Source organism: Xenopus tropicalis, chromosome 7 (assembly GCF_000004195.4).
Source record: "Xenopus tropicalis strain Nigerian chromosome 7, UCB_Xtro_10.0, whole genome shotgun sequence".
In the NCBI taxonomy this organism is placed as follows: Eukaryota; Metazoa; Chordata; class Amphibia; order Anura; family Pipidae; genus Xenopus; species Xenopus tropicalis.
Window position 1 is genome coordinate 82,341,128 of NC_030683.2, and position 25,094 is coordinate 82,366,221.

The 25,094-nt window shown below is 40.2% G+C and overlaps 1 protein-coding gene across 2 annotated transcripts; it reads right to left on the reverse strand.

Moving 5' to 3' along the window:
• Window positions 1–353: 353 nt before the first annotated feature.
• LOC101731882 (stabilizer of axonemal microtubules 1) lies at window positions 354–23,213 on the reverse strand. Of its 2 annotated transcripts, none has more exons than XM_004916086.4 (10): window positions 23,078–23,213; window positions 17,075–17,184; window positions 15,803–15,942; window positions 14,510–14,732; window positions 12,736–12,858; window positions 11,112–11,334; window positions 10,880–11,027; window positions 8,917–9,099; window positions 4,177–4,319; window positions 354–2,881 (listed from the first exon to the last, which is right to left on the reverse strand). In XM_004916086.4, exons 1-10 carry the CDS (start codon window positions 23,122–23,124, stop codon window positions 2,794–2,796), a joined length of 1,428 nt encoding a protein of 475 aa, XP_004916143.2. In that variant the 5' UTR covers window positions 23,125–23,213; the 3' UTR covers window positions 354–2,793. The 2 variants fall into 2 exon arrangements, with proteins under 2 accessions (XP_004916143.2, XP_004916144.2); XM_004916087.4 differs by having other exon boundaries at window positions 23,082–23,163.
• Window positions 23,214–25,094: the final 1,881 nt, after the last annotated feature.

The following is a 25,094-nucleotide window of genomic DNA, read 5'->3' on the forward strand; positions in this document are numbered from 1 at the left end:
TGGGTACTCTGCAAAAACAATTTTTTAAAGGAGTTTTATTTAATCAACAAAACAAAAACATACAGTAGGTGGAAGACATATTAAAGGATATGTAAATCTGTTTGTTTTCTTAGCTGTGCAGGATGTACATATTTAATTCAGTCAAAGCCATTTGAAAAGAAACAAAAACATTTTTTATTAACATAAACCAAAATGAAAAAGCAAAAATGGTTAAAAACACACCCTAACCCATAAAAACATCAGCAGCAGCATAGGAGGGGCCCCTCCCTCTGAATTTTCATTATCATGTATATAGTTCCACGGATTCCTATACGGAACTTTCTTTCCTGTGTGATACGTATGTGATTAATATACTGTCATTATTTGGTAACAGACGGTGAGGCACATCTCCCCCACCCACACCACATTATTTGTACTGCATATATTCCCTCCGTTTGCCAGCACCATCACATTTCCCTAAAACAAATAGCTTTCACCTGGTGGCCTTTTTCCACCTAACATCATCAGTAACATTTACATCTGCAAACAATGTGCGCTGTAAAGTTTATGCAATTAAGAATGCAGGCTTACACTGGCAGAACTTACTCTGATAAAAAGTCCTGCTTGGATTAAAGAAAAAAACATGTTTATCTAGCAGGGTGCACAGCTATAGCCGTTTCTATGGAAACTAGCATTGCCTGCTAGTCTGGAGGGTGCGTTTAATAACTTTGAGTTGAGAACTGAGCATGATCACATAGCCAAGAGCCAAAGAGTTAGCTGCCGAGGAGGAAAAGGAAACCTAAGTGATTAAGGGAATGCAACAATCTTACTATTAACCTCGAAAATGTTTAATAAGGCAAACTTGGCATCATCCCAAAATCTTGTTTATGAGCCAGAATGGGGGACCTAATGAAGTTGACCATGCATAGGATACACCGTTATAGACAGTAAGGAGGGTGGGGAAGAATGATGAATGAGTAACTGCCTGACCAGCTTCCATGTCTGGGACATCGAGATGGGGAAGGCAAAGTATGATTGACAGCTGAGATTTCTAAATGAGTTTATAACGGTTTATAAAAAGAAAGAATATGGGTTTTTATGTTTAACTTGTAAAGGACTTTTATTATACAGCTTTTTATTTCTGGGTGGCAGGTACCCTTTAAGACATTGTAAATAGCAGTTATATATTAAAGTGGTCCACATTTTAGATGACTACAGGTTACAGTGCATTGATAAGTTAAACATTAACATCTCTTGGTCAGTACTGTTAGGGGTGTCAAGGGAACCCCTTTTTATGTAGAGTTTGTGTTGTGGTCTTTAGGTATGGATCTCATGTTTGTCAGACAGAGAGAGATGTGGGATTAAAGATGGCACTAGTGGCTAGTTACTTGGGTTTGTGGTACATAACCATTTTGTAACTTTTTTTTAAACGTTCTTCATTTCATGGAATAGGAAAGCTCTAAACATGATTCTTGAGTGATGATATAATGTGATTTTCCTATTAGGCACACATCTGTGGAGATGAGATCTAATGGAAACTGAATTTAGAGTTGAGCTCTTGTACAATTTCCCTCCAGTAATGTTGGATACTGTGGTATTACCAAATTACATGTATGAATGGGGCCTTAGGTTCCTGGTATCTCAGGCAGTTCTCTCTGCATTTCTGGCCCCTCTCTGGCCAGTCACTCAGGTAAAAAAATACAGTATTTAGAATTGTATTAGTCTGTGTTTGGATGAGATTAGATCATCATAAACTTTAAAGGTTGCCTAATTCCAGTCATCCTGTCTTGCCTTTTTCCAATTTTTTGAATAAGGAATGGAGGGAGTACCATAGCAATTGAATTCTGGGAAGCTTCTGGTGGCCACTTGCCTAAAGAAGACCCAGAATCTCACTATAGAGAAAGAACAGACTAAACGCATTACATAGCATAAGTTACATTTGTATCTTGTATTACTTTCTCCTGAATGGCAAAACCATTTCTGATTTCTGAGGTGTACATTTATAAATCTGCTTACTTTAAAAGTTCTTAATTTTTATACATTTGAGGCAATTGTCATATTGGTGATTATACTGAATTAGTATTACTTTTACGTTTAATGATTTCAGATATTCCCAAGAGGTGTTTATACACTAAAATAAAAACTGGTTTTACTATTGTTATTAAATATTATACCTTGCCTTATGTATCTCCACATGTTATTTTATTGGGTGTAACAAAGACTGTGGGCACATTAACACAGTAAACATAATAGTGCAGTGTTTCCAACAAAGATTTTTTTATCAGAGCAGTTGACCAGTTATATCCTCTGCCATAGACAAGTTATATACTCTGCCATAGACAATACTGAGAATTGCCTCCACTAAAACACACAGAGACAACTATCGGCAAATGATCAGTATAGTAGCTCTGTGTGCCTTCACGCTTGAATGGCAAGGTTTCTTTGTTTGTAAACCTGACATAGAGATGCAACGTAGCGCAGCGGAGTTCACAGGCCCCATCTTCTGTATCTTTGGATCCTCTCTTTTCACTTTGCTGATGGACAGAGCTTTCTGGTGCATGAACAGTTGGGGCTACTCCCAGACTAATTCCAATTCCAATTGCACATGTGCCAGAAATGTTGCCTGAGAACTCTGCTGTGCTACTCTGCATCTCTATGTCAGGTTTACAAACAGGGACACATTTTGTAATAGACTCCGTGTGGAAGAAGCAGGAAGGGGACAATGGAGGCTTCTTTATACTTCTTTGTAGCGGTTACTATGCCGATGTGGATGATGCCAGTGTACAATATGCAGAACCTTCCCCTGTGTCTCCTCTATGGGTTCTCCTTGCCCTCTATAGATGTATCTACCTTTTGTTGTTGGAGGTAAATCTGCAGTCGGCACTGAGGAAATTGGGGTATCCTGTAAAAGATGGGATCAGTCAATTACAGTGGCATGTTTTGTCTTCTTAGTGTAATATGGTTCCATAAGTAATGCTACTGAAGCCATTAAAATGTCCCCCCCCCCCCAAGCACAGCTTCTGCTAACGGGTATGAGTGGGTGCTGCAGCAGTCCATTTGATGAAAAAAGTCAGTCTTCATATTTGTGATCTAAAGGGCTTCACATCACTAAGGCTTAGAGAGAGATCAAAGAACTATAACACATCAACTTAACACTATTAGGAACACATAAAAATGTAGTAATACGCTAAATACCAGTTATTGGCACTGAATTTGCTAAATTTAGAATTTGAATTTTGGGAAATCTTATACTAAAGGGAACAAGTAACAATGGTTTCCTAGTATGACACATCTAGGCCACTAAGTTTCCCAACTACAGATCCAATATTCTTTGCTAGTTAACAGTGACATGCGTTGTTTGGGTGTGATAGCCCTTTTTAACTCATCCTGATGGTTAAATGGACAATTATATCTACGAAGAGAATGGAAAATTACTTTGTATACAGCATTGCTGTTAGGCATGGAAGATCTAGTCATTGTGCATTCCATTTTGGTCCCTGCTGGGACCTTTGTAATCCTTGATAAATGTCCCAGTGAGGACTGAAATGTCACTTAAGGTGGCTATACATGGGCAGATTTCAGCCAATTTGGGTCCTTCAGACTGATTCGGCAGCTTACCTTCCTGTGTATGGGCACCCCTGACAGGCCTACTCGACCAACATCTGACCTAAAATTGGCCAGATTTTGATCAGGCAGGTCACTCCAACGGCACCTCTGCCTGCTGTTTTAGGTGGGCATATCGGGAGAAGATCCACTCATTTGGCGTCCTCACCAAACGAGCAGATTGCAACATGTATAGCCACCTTTACATATTACACACCAGAAATGATACCAGGGAGACATTAAAAACATTCAGTTTAAATGTGCATGAGCTGCAAAATTGTGCATGTTCAGTTGCGTTAATTTTGCTGACCATAATCACAAATCAAATTAGGGTGATTCTTGAAAAATGCAGGTGAGTTGACAAGTCTGCTGCGGGTCATGTTGCACCAGTAAGCAGATTTTTATGTTGAAATGTGCAAGTATCTGCACTGTCATTTGTGAATAGGATGTAGTAGTGGCAGTTTGTGGTCTAATGGCTGAAATACATAGGTCAGAATACATCTTATTGCATGAACCTTATACTTATAAAGACCTTAAACTTTATAAAGAGAAGCTACTGATGCTAGCAGTATATTTTTACCCCTTTCTAAATACCTGTAGGTTTCTCTGTGAACAGTGTTGAAGTTACTTTCGCCTGTTAACTCTAAATTGTCCTTCTTAGGTTTGCAGATTTGGACCATTTCTCCTTTTTTGGGCACAAATGTGCTTCCAGATGTTGTTTCACTTTCCAGCTTAACCTGCAATAAAAATGTCAGTTTATTGTTGGACTAAAATCCAAAAATCCTTAACTCAAGATTAAATTTGCATGTATTAATATAGGCATATTTAAAAATAAACTATGATAAAGCCCTAACTAAAACATACCATTACTGACTGGATACAGGACTTACCTTTTAAAACAGCACAACCACCACACTGTGTGCTAACCACCACACTGAAACCTACAAGCTAAACATCATTTGGATCTCCAGCATTACTTGGCCAGATGGAAAACATCATATTTAATGCTTATCTTTTATAAATGATCTACTTCCCCAAATTATTTTTTAAACTTCAGATGCCCTGTTATCTCAAACACAAAGACTTCAAGTTAATAAATAAAATGTACTGGGAGTTCAAATGGGGAGGGGAAGAGTCCATGGATTGCCATATTTAAACTCCAGCAACTAAAAGGAAATGGGGGCACCAATTTGCTAAATAAAAGGGAATATAATGAGACCGCTCTTGTGCAACATGCTGGATACTGAACCTATAATAGCCATACATATAGCACCTTAGATACAGAACACAATCCAGTGAGAACATCATATATAAATTCCTTACTCCAACTTCTGTCAAATGAACTGATGGGTATTCAAAAAGCAAACCCAATATTTATACATACCTATAAAGCCTTGCAAACAGTCAACCATATGAAAGATAAAAAGATATATTTCATATATACAAAAATGTATCCTTATATCTTCCCTGTACTGGCAACAAAGCTTTCCCTAGTGACTTAATGACTAATATCTTCGCAAAATGGAGACATGGGGAAATTTATTGTTTTAGAGAAATACTTAATAGGGCACGTACTCCCATGACATTTTCAGAGGCATCTGGAAGATTTCCTTTTCTTCAAAATCAACAATTTTACTTCCTGCAATCCTTACATTATATTAGAAATGTTTTGCACCAGATGACAGAACAACATTAATATAGTCCCCTGACCCCCATATGTAAAGAAACCCATATTCTACACTCTACAGCACACATTTACAAATCTATTAGAACAGACAGGACTTTTACAATAGAGATACCCCCATTGGGAAATTGTTGACTCTGTCACAGCTCCTGAAATACTTAAAGTACAATGAAAGGTTAATATAAATTAAAAGTAATTCTAAAGGCATTCTTTTTAAGTACTTACTGCATATCTAAATTCCCAGATCCCTGCTTGCTTCTCTGAGATATGGTGCTGAAAGCCTACAGCAGTGTGAAGACTACAGTGACATCACTGAAATCTCTCTGTCCTACCTGTAGGTGCCAGCGGCAGCCTTCCTATTCTCTGAGCATGTGTGTAACTTGATCCTGTCTCCTGTTCTGAGCTACACATGCCCACCAGCCAATCAGAAGCAGATCTGGCAGAGGGGAGGGGGGGGAGGGAATGAACCACGTGCAGTATGAAGCAAGGAGGGAAAGGAAGGGAGAATACCTTTTTAGAGATGGCTGCCTGTTCTAGAAAATGTGAAGTAAGTGTGACTGAGTAAATATTTGATTAGGTGAGCCAAAAGTCTGGCATTTTTACTAAACAATAGGAGGACTATTGGGCAGTATGCTTTTTACATTTTGACTTGCATTCTCCTTTAAGCTTCATTCTCATGCTAAGAGAACCCAACCCTCTTGCCAATATCAAATTGTGGCTCTACAGATCTTACACTAGTCCTATGTAATTTCACTGTGGTGCTTATAATGGGACCATTGAACACATCTTTTTGTCTAAGATGTCACAAAAGAGAAGCCCTTACTCACTGAATTTGGTCTTGCCCATTTATTAAAACTCTCTGGCTAGAAGCTTTTCAGTTGAGATTAATGTTGGCCAATGTGTATCTAAAGTAAATAGAGCACTAAACTTTAAGAAAAATAGGTTACATTTCATATTATATATGGATTTGATAGAGGTGTCAATGAGTTCATGTTGGTTTATTTAATTGTTTTAAAGGAAAAGGAAAGGTAAAAACCAAGTAAGCTTTTAAGAAAGGTCTATGTAAATACAGCCATAAGCACTTATAGAAAAGCTGCACTGAGTTTTCTGTCAAAAGAAACAGGATTTGTTGTCTCTTTGTTTTAATGTGCCAGAGACACACAGCTCTCCCCTCTCCTGCTCCCCCCTCCCTCAAGAATGCTAAGAACTCTTGGTTTTGGTGCAGGAGCCAGGCCTTATGGGAACTTTCTTACAGAGTTTAATGTTTTTTTTTCCTATGAGGCTTCTGATCATCTGAAGGGGAGAAATATGGGGAGACTTAAGGGCACTATTGAGAGAACTGAAGGTATGCCTGCAGCTTGAGATTAACTCTTTATTAGCCTTTCCTTCTCTTTTTTAAGTGTTTAAATATTGGAATCTTCATAACTGATTTTAAAAGGCAGCAAAGACAATCGCCAATTATTCAAAAAGCATCATACACTCTAGTTCTCTGGCCTTGCAGTGTTTAAATGATACAAACTTGCTAAGTAAAACATAGAGTACATCTGCTACAAAGACACCCAAGTTTTGTACCCAAGTACGAAAGGTATACAAAACAGTTGGCTGCAGAAAACACATCATCTGTGCCATGTCATGTCAATTGATAGTTTGATTGATGTACTGGAGAATGCCATTATGAGCAGTAATCAGCATGGCTTTATGAAGGACAGGTCATGTCAGACCAATTTAATTGCTTTTTATGATGAGGTAAGTAAGAAGCTGGACAGTGGGGATGCAGTAGATTTAATCTATTTGGATTTTGCCAAAGCATTTGATACCGTTCCCCACAAACGACTGCTTTCTAAACTAAGGTCTATTGGTGTTAGTGAAGTCGTTTGCACATGGATTGAAAACTGGCTACAGGATCGGGTACAGAGGGTGGTTGTTAATTGTACATTCTCTACTTGGAATAAGGTCCTCAGTGGGGTCCCTCAGGGTTCTGTACTGGGTCCACTTTTGTTTAATTTGTTCATAAATGACTTGGGGGAGGGTATTATGAGTAATGTATCGGTGTTTGCAGATGACACAAAACTCTGCAGACCAGTCAATTCTATCCAGGATGTGACATCCTTGCAGCAGGATCTTGACCAACTGGCAATCTGGGCAGCTAAGTGGCAGGTGAGATTTAATGTGGATAAATGTAAGGTCATGCACCTGGGATTTAAAAATATGCAAGCCCCGTATACCCTTAATGGGACTGCACTAGGCAAATCCATAATGGAGAAGGACCTTGGAGTCCTTGTAGATAATAAACTTGGCTGTAGCAAGCAATCCAGGCAGCAGCTGCAAGGGCAAACAAGGTTTTGAGCTGTATTAAAAGGGGTATAGATTCACAGGAGGAGGGGGTTATTCTTCCCCTTTACAGAGCACTGGTAAGGCCCTCAGTTCTGGTCTCCAGTGCTCAAACGGGCCATTATTGAGTTAGAGAGGGTCCAGAGAAGGGCAACTAAGCTGGTAAAGGGTATGGAAAGTCTCAGTTCTGAAGAAAGACTGGCCAAATTGGGTCTGTTTACACTGGAGAAGAGGCGCGTAAGAGGTGACATGATAACTATGTATAAATATATAAGGGGATCATATAATAACCTTTCTAATGTTTTATTTACCAGTAGGTCCTTCCAACGGACACGAGGGCACCCACTCCGTTTAGAAGAAGGGAGGTTCCGTTTAAATATTCAGAAAGGATTTTTTACTGTGAGAGCTGTGAAGTTGTGGAATTCCCTCCCCGAATCGGTCATGCTGGCTGATACATTATATAACTTTAAGAAGGGGCTGGATGGATTCTTAGCAAGTGAGGGAATACAGGGTTATGGGAGATAGCTCTTAGTACAAGTTGATCCAGGGACTGGTCCGATTGCCATCTTGGAGTCAGGAAGGAATTTTTTCCCCTCTGCGGCAAATTAGAGAGGCTTCAGATGGGGTTTTTTGCCTTCCTCTGGATCAACTAGTAGTTAGGCAGGTTATATATAGGCATTATGGTTGAACGTGATGGACGTATGTCTTTTTTCAACCCAACTTACTATGTTACTATGATTTGTATTTGCAGTCACTGTATTGAAACTGATTTTAGAAAAGTTAGTGTACTGTAAACCTTGCACTGTAACACTAATGAAAACCAGCATCATGCAGGGGTAATTCTGTGATGCAACTGCCTATGCACACTCTTGCCAGTATATTTAGTATGTGGATCTTTGCACCATACAATAATTGCAAAAATGAAAACAGTGCCATATCTACTATAAATAATAAACTTACCAGAGATACATAGTTGGTAAGGGTGCCGCTGCCATTATGTTTCAAGTACTCTTTGTATGGGCTGGGTGAATGCTTAGCATATTATTTATTTCCTGTTATTTATAAAGCACCTACATATTTCCACAGTGCTTTACAGAGATTATACATTTTCCCCTGCCCCAGAGGAGCTTACAGTCTGGCCTCTATTACATTTACACATGTTATGGTCAATTTGGTCAGAAGCCAATATATGTTTTTGGGGTGTGGGAGAAAACCAGAGTAGTGTAGCATAGGAATGATAATTATAAATGGCTTTTGCTAACTGAAAAATAAAAAAGGGAACTTGATAAACAAAAGGGTGTGTTTTTGTTTGGTCTCACCTTAGGTCTCATTGAGATGCCATCTCGAGGGTCTCCATGCCGCAAGTGTGGTTGCACCACCCAGTTCTTGTACACAGTCTTGTTGTGTGTAGAACCATCAAATTTGGCATTTATAGGTTTAAGAACAGAACGTGGTCGTTGAATTGGCTCTCGTGGCAGCCATACTGGTGTGGAAAATGCAAGCTGCCAAAAATGAATGAAAGAAGATATGCTGCATATTGTTCAGGATACAATATTGGATAAAGGAACAGAGAGTGCTTCAAAATGCAGCCTTTTGTACAACATAGAAGAGAGAAGGACAGGAGCACCCTGTATTGGTTTGGATTAACTCCAATATGACCAATGCAGATACCTTATGATCGTGATATTTATGTATAGTTTGAGAGAAGTAGAAAGAAGAAGGAAAGGACAAATATTCCCTGCACTTTAGGAAAGGGGCACTTTTCATGTGCATCACCCCAGTTGGGGAGGCAGGTAAAACAGCACTGCCTACCCTACCCTGCCTGTGTGTGCCATATTCTGCCTGCACTATGCTGCCTGTGTGTCATACTCTGCTCTTGTAATAACATGGGTGTGGTTTGAAGTGGGTGAGGTTTTTTCTAAAAAAGGGGAATGGTCAAAACTTGCTTCCATTATACCACAGTTGGACAGCACAGTCATAGTGTAATGTACATGTGCAAGGAACACTACAGAGCTGAAAAATGAACCTTTTTATATAAGAGTTTGATATTTGATAGGAACATAGGAATAATCATTATAAATGGCTTCTGTGAACTGAACCTAAAAAAAGGAGAGATGTGCTGGGCTGATTTAAGGTGCCAGCAGGCCCAGGGCAAATATTTTCTTGATGGCCCCCCGCTGCTTAATGTTTGAGGCACTTTTTGCCAAGTGCATTGCCTTGCAGTTTTTCTCAACCACGGGGCTCCACTTTGGCCTTCACCTTACATAAGGCAGTAGGACTGAGCACTGTATTTGCACATAAAAACTATTTTTAGGGCAGGATAGGTGCCTCAAGCAATTATTTATTTACTTATTTTTATCAACCCAGCTCATTTGTTTCTGGAGAGAACACTGACTGCACTGAGAACTTTATGGTAGAACACCCCTCAAACACATCAATATAAAACTTTTATACAACATAATATGGCATATGGAATATAATATTCTGTGATCAATGAAGTAGACATGATTCCCAGCTGTGCTGCCCTGGACCAACAGCCATGGAAGCAGATAAATTACAAATTGGGAGGACACCACAGGAGGAAATCAAAGCAGCTAAATAACAATGCAATAGAGTCCAGATAATTATTATGAGGGATTTTACTGTCAAAAGTTATACTAAATGAAAAGTCTGCTGGTGGGCCCTGGGCAAATGCCCCTTTTGTTCATTTATTAAAACAGCCTTGTGTTTTAGTTTTTTGTCTCATCATGGCCTTCATGCAGTCAATGAAGGTCCACCTAGTATATGACCACCAACTGGGATTTTTATAGAACCATACTCTGCCAATAAATGATTTAAGTCCAGGAGATTTTATCCAAGTACTTTAAATGTAAGCCCTCCCAATGCAGTTTACCTGCCACTTACTCTTGCCAGCATGCAATTTAAAGTGGCAGAGTTTAAATGCTTAAAGATAATATTGAAAGTCTAAAACATACCTAAATCAATTATAATGAAATTGATTTTTTTTTAGAAAGACTAAGGTAACTGTCAAAGGCAACAGAAGAAAGTGAGGAACCATGTATGCCTTGAAGGGTTTATAATGGCTCATTGAAATATGTGGTTCATATCTTTGCTTAAGGCAGCATTACGTTGTTAGGGCACAGATATGGACTGAAGACTGTCTATTTGGTGTATAGCAAATCATGAGCAGAGTAAAAGCTCTCTTTTGTGCAGTAACTAGAGAGTATGTAGAGAAGCAAAGAAATGGATACAGATGTATTTTTAACAGAAACAAAACATTACCTTGGTTACTGTATTCCCATCCACTTGCCCTCCTCTCTCCCGGTCCATAGCAGTAAGCTCCTCCTTTAGCTGGGCTGGCTCTGGCCTTGGGTGCCGCAGAGGGTTCCATCCAGGGAATGTCTCTCTCTGAACTGTCTTAAAGTCATTTCTTATTGAAGAACACAGGGTTTAAATTAATTGTACACATTTTTACTGCTTCTCTTAAATTAACTCCAACCATTATTTTCCTTACCTAAGGTAGGGATTTACAGTGAGGTTGTCAGGGGGCGGCAAGGCTGCTCTGGCTTGTTGTGGCAGGCAATGCGGTGTTGGGAAGTCGCTCTGATATTTGGTCATTACTTCCATTTGTGGTCGTTTGGTGACTTTCTGTGGTAAAGGATTCTTAGCTACTGTTCCTTTCTCCATTGGCAGAGGATGAAATGTGGACTGATGGGTAGTTTCCATATGATGTTCACCTTAGGACGTAAAAAGTTGGTTATAGCAGAGACTGAACTACTATAACAAAAAAAAAACATACGTGTTTATAATAAAAAATAGTCCTGTAATGTGATTTTGATTAAATATAGTATGTGAATCATTGTATGGGAATCCAGAAACCCATTACCCAGAAAGCTCAAAATTACAGGAAGGCCAACTCCCACAGAATCTACTTTAAGCAAATAACTTTAGTTTTTAAAATGATTTCCATTTTCTCTGTAATAAACAGTTTCTTGTACTTGATCCAAACTAAGCTGCATGAATCCATATTGGTGGCAAAACGATCCTATTGGGTTTATTTATATGTTTTAGTAGACTGTGAGGCTTATCTGTCAAGATTTGCCTTTGTGAATTTTAGAGTTGTTTTCAATTTGAATGAACTCAAAAGTTAAATTTTTTAAACTCTAATGTTTGCTTATTTATTAAAAAAAAAGAATCTTAAAAACCCAATTGAATAAAACTGAGAAAAGAAAATGAAATTTACTGAAGTCTTATTCTACTCCTAATTTTTAGTGAGTCTACAAAAGCTCAAAAAAATGTAAATAATTCAAATTTTACATTTTCCTTAGGACAACTTCTACATGAACTTGCAAGTTTTAAGATGTCAAAGTTTTACATTCAAGTTTTTGTGCTCAAGAAATATATCATTTGAGTTTTGGAAACCTAACAAATTCAAATTCAGGAAATTTTGCTTAAAAACAAAATTCACATTCGAACAGTGATAAATCAGCACCTGATGATCCAACTTAAAGAAAGATCAGATAACAGATTTTATATCTGTATTCAAATTAAACTTGTCAATCTTATAATAGAGTGTTGCAAATATTATGCAACTAGAATAACCAATATGATATGTTTTGTGTTTGAAATATAGACTATAAGGCCATAAACGCTTGGCTATCTTTAGTGGTTTTGGTCATTGTCAGTAGAATGGGTAATGCAGTAGAGCTCAGTGACTTCAGAATAAGATGTCCAGATTCTATTGGGCATCCTTTTATAGTGTATAAACATACAAACATTTTTATATAATTGTTTTTTTTATGAGCTGAGTACAAGCAAAACACCCCAGGCATAGCCCACTGTGTTTTTTTGCACTCACAAAGAACACCTCCCATAACCTGCAGGAGACCTGATTGTATAGCATCTATGCACCATCATCTACCACTAGTAGTGCATTTAGTCTTAAAGCCCCTGGTACACAGACCTACTAAAAATATTGTCAAACATATGTCTGTATTAGATGGTGTAGTCCACCACTAGCATTCCACATAACTCAGGGTGGGGCAGCAAGTTAGTCCAGTCAATCATTAAAAGACTACTGTCAACCTTTGCCAAAACTTCGCATTCCAGCATACATATGTAGCTATACTGAGCCCTACCTTCCATGACTAGATGGCACTGAGCTGCTTTTACTGGGTTCACTCTCCTTGTCCTCTTTTCAACATAATGGTCTTGGGTTGTCGTTTTCATCTCATTTGTATCACCAGGAAAGAGCAGAGACCCTGTAGTAAGAGAGAATTTGGAAAAATCAGACCAGACTGCATGGACAAGCTGGAGATGTATCTGCATAAAAATATATATGTACTTTTCAGTTTCCTTTATATTTCCTAGTATCCCATATGATATCACTGGCAACTGACAATTAGTGATAAGCAAATCTGTCTCATTTCACTTCGCTGCAGTCTTGCTCACACACTGACTCCAGCAGCCAAACCTTCTGACTGAGCAGTTACTAGCAACAGAGGCCAGGCACCAAGGGTAATAATTAAAACAGAGAGAGCCTCTCTTTGTTAAAGCAGACTAGCAACTCAACAAAAGTCAGTCTAGGGAGTTACTTGCAGGTACTCTAGGACGTTTTTTAAATGAGAACTATACCTCCGGGTGCAAAAATCACCCTTAACTATCATTGCCTAGATCCCCCTCACCTCTCCCTTATCGCATAGTGTTTAAGTTTACACTCTGTCCCTATCGCTAACCGCTAGCTAAAAATGCAGAGAAGGGCAGCCGCGTACCTCGCCGACATCTTACCGACTGAAGACTCTTCAGGTCTCTCTGCCAATACGAACCTGCTTGCGCATGTGCAGTTGGAGGTAGCAGGAAATTTGCTTAAACTGCACATGCGCAAGCAGGTTCATATTGGCAGAGAGACCTGAAGAGTCTTCAGTTGGTAAGAAGATGTTGGGGAGGTACACGGCTGCGCTTCTCTGCATTTTTAGCTAGCGGTTAGCGATAGGGACAGAGTGTAAACCTAGAAACTATGCTACTGCTTGCGCATGTGCAGTTTAAGCAAATTTCCTGCTACCTCCAACTGCACATGCGCAAGCAGGTTCGTATTGGCAGAGAGACCTGAAGAGTCTTCAGTCTGTAAGATGTCGGTGAGGTACGCGCTGCCCTTCTCTGCATTTTTAGCTAGCGGTTAGCGATAGGGACAGAGTGTAAACTTAAACACTATGCTATAAGGGAGAGGTGAGGGGGGTCTTGCCAATGATAGTTAAGGGTGCTTTTTGCACCTGGGGTATAGTTCTCCTTTAAATTAAAAAAAGGTACCACCACCAGATAACTGGAATTATACATAAAAGTTATAATTTCACTTTAACCCAGGATTCTGCTGTTTGAATTAGGTTACTGCTAGAAAACAGACACCCTCACAGAAACCCTGCTACTCAACACTCTGTTTTTCTTTCCCATCTTCTCTAGAACATTTCCTATACTGTATATTTAAGGATGCAAAACTGATATTTGTACAGTAAGGTTCAATTTTCAAAGCCAAATAAAACACATATTGCATAATTATCATTAAGTGATTGGGTACAGAGCAAAACATGCACACTCTAAAAGATACATGAGACCAGCAGTAGCAGGGGGCAGTAGCCCTGGGAAAATTACATTGCTGGCATTAGTCATTCTGTACTGTACTCTACCAAACTTTTTAAACTTAAGGGGTATGATGCAGAGTTGGTGGAGGAACGTGTACTGTATCATGCTGTCCCGAAGAGAAAAGAGAAAATTGTATAGCTGTTGAGAGTGGCCTCCTTCCATTGGTCTGGGGACAAACTAGGGTGAAAGCCTTCCACAATGGTAGGCCTGCTTAAAGGGCTTAATGTTCAGTTGTCTCTTTTATATTAAAGCACTTTTTTTTAATCTTTCTGTTACCTGCGAGATCTGGTAGCTCCCCAAACTGAGTCTGGCGCTCTGCCTTCCACTCTTTGTACTCAGTTTTAGTTGTGGTGGTGTGGTTAGTACTAGATGGGGGCAAAGCATGTAGATTGTCAGTAGGCCGAGTGCCCATAGTCCTCTCTGCTTCTTTTGGAGTATAGTGTAGACTGTAGAGAGTTTTACTCAACAGAGGTTCCTCAGGGCTCTGGTAATATCCTTCCTGTGTACAAAAAATGCATCAGTATTCAGGTTAAGGTATTATCTGAAACAATATCTGTAATAAAATATTTAGTTTAGAATAAACAGGTTATATATGTTTCTTATATCCAGAAATGCTTTGATGTCAGATAGTAAATCTGCACATGACTTTTCATTACATTTAATGAGTAACTTTTCCACTTATCACTCCTACAATTGCCAGACCTACCCCATGTCTCCTTCTGAAGCCAAAGCAATGGAAGAGTGCATTAAGACAATATCCAGTGTAGGCTTATTTGGCTTTTCACTTCTTCAGCCAGGGCATGATTTGTCTTTGTAGAGATTATAGGGATCTCAACAAAATCACTACAAAGAACTGTTACATAGCTAGTAAGAATCTTTACTAAGTGATTTCCATGGTGCTTATAATATTATGGGAAGTTACATCCAACTACAAGAAATTCACTCCACCAGAGCAGAAATACAACCAAGATTCCCTATCCTCCTTTCTGGGTTCCTTATCTGAATTCCTTATCTGGAGTTCTACTTAAAATAACTCAAATTAGAGAAGTTAGAGAAAAGTTCTGAAAATCAAGGTGGAGATGCTGTTGCGAGCACCATAATTCTGCTTCCAAGGTAGCTGCAACACCACTTCCCCTAAGAGCAATGTCATTAGTGACATGAAGTAAAGGACACCAAGGGCTCAGGTTCAGTGTTTATGTTTAGGCCTTATTTATAGGTCCTGGGAGCACTGTTAATTGTTTAACTGATTTAAAGCTAGATGCTAAACTAAGCTTGCCACAACCTTTTACAGATATTTATCTCAGAGACTTGTTAACTCTTTGGATAGCTCATACTGGAATTTGTCTGATCTCCAGACACCAACCCTAAAAAGGACTAGTGGCCTTGACAGCTCCCCACTGACAGCTCCCTAATTTCTGCTGATCTCATGAGAGGAAGATCACATAACTTTCCCTCTGCCATACTCCAAATAATAAAAAATATGGTCCTGCGTAAAGTGAAGTCACTGTTCAGCCTTTGAAGGACAGTCAACAAGGGACAACACTACATACTGTATGGTATAACACTCACTGGAGGAACAAATGGCTTTGCCCTTCCCTCAAGTTGCCGTGGTATGAATTCAGCTTGCTGAGTAGTGACCAAATTCATTGGAGGTAAGTTGGCATATGCTGGAGTTCGAGGTGGTCTCTTACTGCTCCGGGCTGCAGCATCTGTGACAATAATAGAAACAAAGTCAGGCCTTTGAGGTATAAGCACCTTACCTGATCATGTTAAATGTGCAATTTGCCTTAACTTTGGAACTAAAAATGCAGATTTCAATTGAATATACATTAAGGGGCCAATTTATCAATGTACGATTGGTTATAAATAGAAAAAAAATCGTATTTTTTCTAATTTTTAGAACTGTGCTTATTTTCCACAATTTTTTTGTACTTTGCAACAATTTGCACGATAATTTGTGCGACAAAATCGTATTAGTCGCAACAAGTACGAAAGTTACGGAATTCATTCAAGCTTCAGTATCGTGACTTTCTTTTGGCCAGGTTGGAGCTGCAGAGTGCCATTGAGTCCTATGGAAAGCTTCCCAAATCATGCATTCAAGTTTCAAAGTCAGAAAGGGCGCCGTTTACGATCGTTGGGATACAAAAATTTAATGACTATCGGATCGCCAATACGGATACGATTGTTTCAATACAAAAATTTCGGAAATTTCGTAAGTAACCAAAAGAATTTTTGTGACATTTTTGATCATCAGAAATTATTGGATTTCGTGATTCATATTCGTACTTTAGTGAATCGGCCCCTTTGTGATCATATGGATATCTTAAATAAATCTTTTAGGACACAATTATTGCTAAATGACACCTATTATTTTACATCATTTAAATTCCTGATTAGCTAATGCTTTCAGTTAATTTTGGTATTTGTGTTTTGCCACCACTTGCTTTATGTGATTCAGACCAAAATGCATTTGATCACAACAAAAAGTTACCAAAAGTAAAGGAGGTAGTTCTTTGTGATCTAACATGAAAATGTAAGCTTAGATAATCATTCATAAATACAAGAACAAACTTTCCTAGCTAAACTATATTGTCACTGGGGAAAATCTGCCTACTCAAATGGCTTTATTGACCATCAAGCAGCAAGTAAGAACAGGGCCAGCAGACTCAGCAGTTGCCCTGCAACCCAGGAGTAAAGGGTCCAATCGCATTCCTAAGTGATGTTAAGTTTCATAATCAATTTGCAAAACAGGTCATCTTCCAGAAGTTATTTTGCTGCAGTGACCAGTAACTTCTAGTTTATGCCACTGCATATATTACATAGTTACAATAGGCAACTTACTCCTTGGTGCCTTGAAGGTTGCCTTGTAGTGGGAGATGAAACAGTCACTCTTTATCTCTCTGCGCTGAACACCTTGCTTTCTTGTGCAGTTTTTGTGATGTTTGTGACGCCTACAAAAAAAATATTAGTGAAAATAACCAGTGTCTGGACATATCTATGACAGCTTTAGTTCAGTCTAGTGTCAGAGAATTAACTGGAGTTAATGCAAGCCAGTTGTGTCAGTACTGTTTCTAAGGGGTCATAGTAGGGGTATAATCTGTAGACCCCAGGTCCACAAACTCTATTTCTCGCTGCCACGGTTTGCTGTGTTTTGCCCAGCACAAGTACAACTTTGGGCATGCACATAAGATAGCTTATTTTCACATCCTTACCAACTCACCTCTCTCCATTGGCCCTTAATGGCCACTGCATGCATCTAGAGTAAATCTACAATGCCGTTGCCTGACACTAACAATGCAAGCAGTATAAATGTAGCTAGACCCAACCAAGAGCAGTTTGTACAAGAGAAGGTCACTGGCTCTGAGCCTAATTCCTAAACCTAACAACACATTCAGGGCCTCATTTATTAAAATTATCTATGATGCAAAACAAGAAAGCATCAAAGCCAGCAAAACAACAATTTTTCCTGACAAAACATTACTTTTTTCTGCAGTGCAATTATAACACTACTGGAAATGGAGTTCCAAAAAAAATTAAGATGGAGGATGTTGGTCCCAGTCCCCTGAGTTCCCCCTCTGTAGTCACAGAGTCTGCTGGTAGTTGCACCATTGTTTAAATGATGGCAAGCTTTTGGATAATTTGAATGCTGTGATTTTAAGAAGCTTAAAAACGCAGTGCCAAAGCACTTAAAAGTGCCCTCCTTGACTTGAAGGCCTTGTATAAGAGTCAAATGTGCAGTATCAAAGAGCTTTTTTGATGGTGTAGTGGAATAACTTAATTTGTCCACACTTGATTTATGATAAACAGGAGCTTCTAAAGGCACAATGCACAATGAGAAACCTGGAATTACTGCCAGGTATAAAGAACATGTCTCCCATGTGCCAAAATGATGCAGCAGCTGTTGCCTTATCCCCTATTGCACAGATTAGGGGTAAATGTCAGTTTGGCACACAGTGCGAGCATAGAGGAGTGCAAGCAGATGAAACCAATTTAGAGAATGGTGGTTTGACTGGTACAACTCTGCCCTCATTTTGCACTCTGGTGCTGTATCTTGCAATTTTAAATTAGCCCTTTTGTACCTCTCAGAAGCATAAATGACAATTTGAAATATGGGTTTCTTAAAGGGGATCCCCACCATTGTTTTGTGTTTCTACGATACATCGTTTTTTCTTCAAAATACCAGTATAGTTGCAACCATGCACAGATTTGTGCCCACCACTATTGCATAATATGAGTTAAAATGCACACAATTGCACATGCATATTTTTACAAATTGGACACAACTTATGGTTAAACTGGTCGGTGTGAGGATCATGTCATTTCTGTTCATCATTAAAATACACTGCTCAAAAAAATAAAGGGAACACAAAAATAAGACATCCTAGATCTGAATGAATGAAATATTCTTATTAAATACTTCTTTACATAGTTGAATGTGCTGACAAAAAAATCACGCATAAATTATCAATGGAAAACAAATTTATCAACCCATGGAGGTCTGTATTTGGAGTCACACTAAAAATTGAAAAAAAATTGAAAAAAAGTGAAAAAAACTACAGGCTGGTCCAAATTTGATGTAATGTCCTTAAAACAAGTAAAAATGAGGCTCAGTAGTGTGTGTGGCCTCCATGTGCCTGTATGACCTCCCTACAACGCCTGGGCATGCTCCCACACAAATGGCTCAGGTAGTGCAGCTCATCCAGGATGGCACATCAATGCGAGCTGTGGCAAGAAGGTTTGCTGTGTCTGTGAGCGTAGTGTCCAGAGCATGGAGGCGCTACCAGGAGACAGGCCAGTACATCAGGAGACGTGGAGGAGGCCGTAGGAGGGCAACAACCCAGCAGCAGGACCGCTACCTCCGCCTTTGTGCAAGGAGGATCAGGAGGAGCACTGCGGAGCTCTGCAAAATGACCTCCAGTGGGCCACAAACGGTCAGAAACAGACTCCATGAGGGTGGTATGAGGGCCCGACGTACACATGTGGGGGTTGTGCTTACAGCCCAACACCATGCAGGACGTTTGGCATTTGCCAGAGAACACCAAGATTGGCAAATTTGCCACTGGCGCCCTGTGCTCTTCACAGATGAAAGCAGGTTCACACTGAGCACATGTGACAGACGAGTCTGGAGATGCCATGGAGAACATTCTGCTGCCTGCAACATCCTCCAGCATGACCGGTTTGGCAGTGGGTCAGTAATGGTGTTAGGTGGAATTTCTTTGGGGGGCTGCACACCCGTCCATGTGCTCACCAGAGGTAGCCTGACTGCCATTAGGTACCGAGATGAGATCCTCAGACCCCTTGTGAGACCATATGCTGGTGTTGAATCTTTATTACAGATCTGTTAGTTAGTTATGTTATACAGAATACTACAGTAAAAACTGGAAAATGAGGTTCAATGTTCAATGTTGATAAGTGCAAAGTTATGCACTTTGGTAGAAATAATATAAACGCAAACTATCTACTGAATGGTAGTGTGTTGGGGGTTTCCTTAATGGAGAAGGATCTAGGGGTTTTTGTAGATCACAAGTTGTCTAATTCCAGGCAGTGTCATTCTGTGGCTACTAAAGCAAATAAAGTGCTGTCTTGTATAAAAAAGGGCATTGACTCAAGGGATGAGAACATAATTTTGCCCCTTTATAGGTCCCTGGTAAGGCCTCACCTTGAGTATGCAGTGCAGTTTTGGGCTCCAGTCCTTAAGAAGGATATTAATGAGCTGGAGAAAGTGCAGAGACGTGCAACTAAACTGGTAAAGGGGATGGAAGATTTAAACTATGAGGTGAGACTGTCGAGGTTGGGGTTGTTTTCTCTGGAAAAGAGGCGCTTGAGAGGGGACATGATTACTCTGTACAAGTACATTAGAGGGGATTATAGGCAGTTGGGGGATGTTCTTTTTTCCCATAAAAACAATCAACGCACCAGAGGTCACCCCTTTAGATTAGAGGAAAGGAGCTTCCATTTGAAGCAGCGTAGGTGGTTTTTCACGGTGAGGGCAGTGAGGTTGTGGAATGCCCTTCCTAGTGATGTGGTAATGGCAGATTCTGTTAATGCCTTTAAGAGGGGCCTGGATGAGTTCTTGATCAATCAGAATATCAAAGGCTATTGTGATACTAATATCTACAGTTAGTACTAGTGGTTGTATTTATAGTTTATGTATGTGAGTGTATAGATTGGTAGGTGTGGGTTAGGTGTGCTGGGTTTACTTGGATGGGTTGAACTTGATGGACACTGGTCTTTTTTCAACCCTATGTAACTATGTAACTATGTAACAGTTCCCAGAATGCACATGCCATATGCAATGTGCATTGCCATCATGCAATTTCCTGTGTGTGATGTAAGTGGTTGCTATTGGTTCTGGGAGTGGTGTGATCTTGATCTTATGTTCCTGTTACTGTGTGAGAGCTCTCTGTAGCTGCATGTTCCTGTGTTTTACTGATTAACATTGCTGATATGCATCTCTCCCAAATAAAAGTTATTAACAGCAAAGGATTGTGTGGAACTACACCACTCTGTGTGAGGATCTGATACCAAGGAATTCTGGTAGGTCATCAACCCTGAATATTAGAGTGTTGTACAGAATAGTTGCAACAGCTGGTGCGATTGGCCCTCCTAATGCAAGACAACGCTAGACCTTATGTCGCTGGAGTGTGTCAGCAGTTCCTGCAAGACGAAGGCATTGATGCTATGGACTGGCCCGTCCGTTCCCCAGACCTGAATCCAACTGAGCACATCTGGGACATCATGTCTCGCTCCATCCACCAACGCCACGTTGCACCACAGACTGTCCAGGAGTTGGTAGATGCTTTAGTCCAGGTCTGGGAGGAGATCCCTCAGGAGACCATCCGCCACCTCATCAGGAGCATGCCCAGGAGTTGTAGGGAGGTCATACACAAATTTGATTTCCATTGATAATTTTTGTGTGATTTTGTTGTCAGCACATTCAACTATTTAATAAGAATATTTCATTCATTCAGAACTAGGATGTCTTATTTTTGTGTTCCCTTTACTTTTTTGAGCAGTGTAGTATTAGTGTGTGATTATTTGGGCACAATTCAGTTGAACCTTTTGACACAGTCTGCTATTGGAACCTACATTCATGGTAGGCAGAAGCTCTAGGGTTCCCTAGCGTCGGTGCACTGTGCACTTGCGTTAAATTTATCAGAACAAACTGACTGGTCACATTGGCACTTGGCAAAAATATGCATAAGTTCAAGGAGCAGATTTAGACACAAATGCATTTGTAAATGAGCCATACGATTGATAAGGCTGGTAAGCTCTATAAAACCAAGGGCATTTTTCAGGGACAGAAAATATAAACTTGGGTCTGTGCTGGAAATGATGTGAACTGAAGGATTTTCGATAGGAAGTATAGTATCGCTGGGGACTAATTGTTATAAATGGCTTGTTACCTTTTACAGTGCAAAGTGCTCCCATTCCTGCCATTAGTGCCTCAGGTTGCAGGTCTTTGTGCTTCAGAATGTAGTACAATGACCTGAGTTGCACCCATTAATACAGTGCTTCTTACTTTTGAGAGCACTGTATTTATGTGAGATGGGCAGTATGAGGCACCTACTGCAGGTGTCCTGTAGAGGTGCAGAGTGAACAAGACCCTGGAAACTAGTGTTTCCTAAATGAGAACTTAAGGTGGCCATACACGGGCCGACTATAGCTGCCGATATCGGTCCCTTGGACCGATTCGGCAGCTAATCGGCCCGTGTATGGGGAGAGCAGAGCAGCCTGGCTGACCGATATCTGGCCTGAAATTTGCCAGATCTCGATCGGCCAGGTTAGAAAATCTGGTCGGATCGGGGACCGCATCGGCTCGTTGATGCGGTCCCCGATCCGACTGCCCCATTGCCGCCCACATAATCCCCAGGGCCAAACGATCGGATTATTATTTTTTTTACCTAAATGGTCCCCGATATCGCCCACCCGTAGGTGGGGATATCGGGGGAAGATCCGCTCGCTTGGCGACATCGCCAAGCGAGCGGATCTGCTCGTGTATGGCCACCTTAAGGAGAGCTATTTTGTGCCCTATTGCACTTGGTTGGGGGTCATTGTAAATTACCCCTTTAGAGTAAAGTTAAACATGGGTCCCTCATTTTGTTTTACTGTATGTGAAATCTGTAAATCATAAATAAAAAAAAAATCAATGAATTTCCCTAAAAATGTGTTCATATCAGATATAGTACACAACTTCCAGCCATATCTATAAACATTTGTGTACAAAAAATCAGTGATATTCCTGTTACATGTATGGGATCCCTTATCCGAAAACCCATTATCCAGCATGTTCCAAATTCCGGGAAGGCCATCTCCCATAGACTCCATTATAAGCAAATAATTCTAATTTAAAAAAATGATTTCCTTTTTCTCTGTAATAATAAAACAGTACCTTGTACTTGATCCCAACTAAGATATAATTAATCCTTATTGGGTGCAAAACAAGCCTATTGGGTTTATTTAGAATTTAAATGATTTTTAGCAGATTTAAGGTATGGAGATCCAAATTACGGAAAAAATCCTTATCCAGAAAACCCCAGGTCCCAAGCATTCTGGATAACAGGTCCCATACCTGTAATAGAGAGATCGTTCACTGCTCTCTGATAAAGGATTACTTTAATCACAACTTTTCTTCCTCACTTTCAAACAGCAATAGTACAAGTGCCCAGGCAAATGCAGCTGTACGTCAATGTATGAACAAATAGCAACCAGTGAAATATTTATTTTCATTACTGCAACTGCTAATCAAAGCTAACTATTGATTATTTGCAATATTTTACTGTAAACTTCCACCTGCATGACAGCAATATATGAACTGAAAATGTGATTGTCAGGTCAGCTCACCCACAGTCGCACAGCTCACAGATACAGGAAAATGAGGGGAGCTCCATGCTCTGAGCCTGGTGTCTGATCTGAATCTGAAAGTTTCCTGTGTTTTGTTTCCATGGTCCCCCCACCAGTTCTTTACTTCCCTCTCAGGAGGAGTTAGGCATAAATAAGGCATTTAGACTATGAAAGCCCGTTATGCCAGTGGAGACCGAGCCTATTCATTGTGTTGGTGAAAGCCTGGGGTTTGTGTACCTAACAACCTTTAAATAAACAGTGACACAATGCAGAGCCAGAAACGCAGCAGCGACACAAATAAATGGTATCTAGCAGCAGGTTGCAAAAGGCATCTAGAACCTAGAATTTTATGAATTTGCTGTTGTTACATTAGATCATTGTTTCCAGAATATTATTATTGTTGCCAGAATATCATTATTGTTACCATCCTTTCAGTTTTAAAAGGCAAAGGAATAGCACAGAAGTTTTGCTTGGCCTCAGTTACAATCATCTGCAATATATTTTCAGTAGTTTCATATAGTTTTTAGGCTTTTTACCATAGGTGAAGTTAAACTAGACCAGTAGCAGTTAATTGATCTGATTGTTCCATAACAGTAAATCTGCCCCTAAATCACATGTGTCCTTATCTTAGAATGAAGTTGTACCCTTTCCATAGTCAGATTCTGCATATTAGTGTTCTCTTAATTAGCAATAATAATGTAAGATGACACAAGAGTATGTCCCTTAGTTCTTACTTAACAAGCACTTGTGCCCCAGGGAATTGCTGCTTTCTGCACTGAGTATCGGATCAAAAATCCAGCACTCGGTACATTGAGCAGCTTTAGGGGGCACAACAGAGTCTGCCTGCTTTAGCACAAATGTGTCTCAACCCCACTATCCATTGGGCAAGCCTCACGTCTCTGAGCTCCACAAAGTAGTGCAGGAACCTGTGGCTACTTACACAATGTAAGATGCAATTTTCAAAGTGCAAAAACTTCCCAATTGCAACCTTCTTTTTTGCACTTTGCATCCTGCATTGTAAATGACTTATACAGTATGTTGGACTGTCCTTGAAATATCAGTGCATTAACTGTCTCTTTAAAACAGTGGTTTTCAATCTGTGTGGCTGTCCAAATAATTGCCTAGAGCCTTTGCTAGGGGGCTAAGACAAAAGGCCAGGTAAGAGAATGTCTACCTCTTCTTTCTTATGTAGGGATCCAAAGATTTGGGCCCCTTAGGTTGGGTTCCCCTTTAGACAGGCACCAGAGGATAGCTGTGTGTGAAAAGGGAGTTTCCCTGTAGTAACAGCAACCACTAGGTGGCAGTGTGCTGTAATATAAAAAGGGATGACACATACCATGTGTAAGGTCTTAGTCCTGGGACCCCCCTGTGTAAAAAGTTAGCTACAGGCTTGCGACAGAGAGTTCAGAGAAATATGTTATAGTCACTCTAGGAGTGAAAGGATAGAGAGAGAGTATCTAGAAAGGGCAGTCTGAAGCCCCTCCAAGGAGATAGTGAGGTTATGACCTCCCGGCATTACTGGCCGGAGTTCAGGTACAATTAAGTGGTCAGCTCAGGTGGTAGCTAGGGACCACAGAGAAAGGAGATTGCCTAAGCGAGAGGGTCTTCTGGCGGGAGTACCGGGGAGTAGTCCTAAGTGAGAGGGTCTCCTAGAGGAAGCAAAGAGAAAGTACCTGAACCTGCATATCAACTTTATTGGGGATTCTGTGTGAATACAATAAAGAAGTTATTTGGTTAATCAGCACTTCCAGTCTCCTGGTCAATTCCTCAAAGAGTGGATCCTCAACTGCCTGGTATGCAACCAGCCCAAAGGGGGCAAGGCCCCAGGAGTTGCAGGGAGTCCATACGTTTGGAGGACTGCACAGGTTAACCCAGAGAAGTTTCCCAGGGAGGGGTGTTACAGTTAAATCTGTCGTTACCCTGGGTGGAGGCACGCCAACCATAAGTGTACCTGCTCCCCCATATAAGCGGGGGCACAGGGCTCCTGTAGCGCCACACGCAGTAAATGCATGTTAGA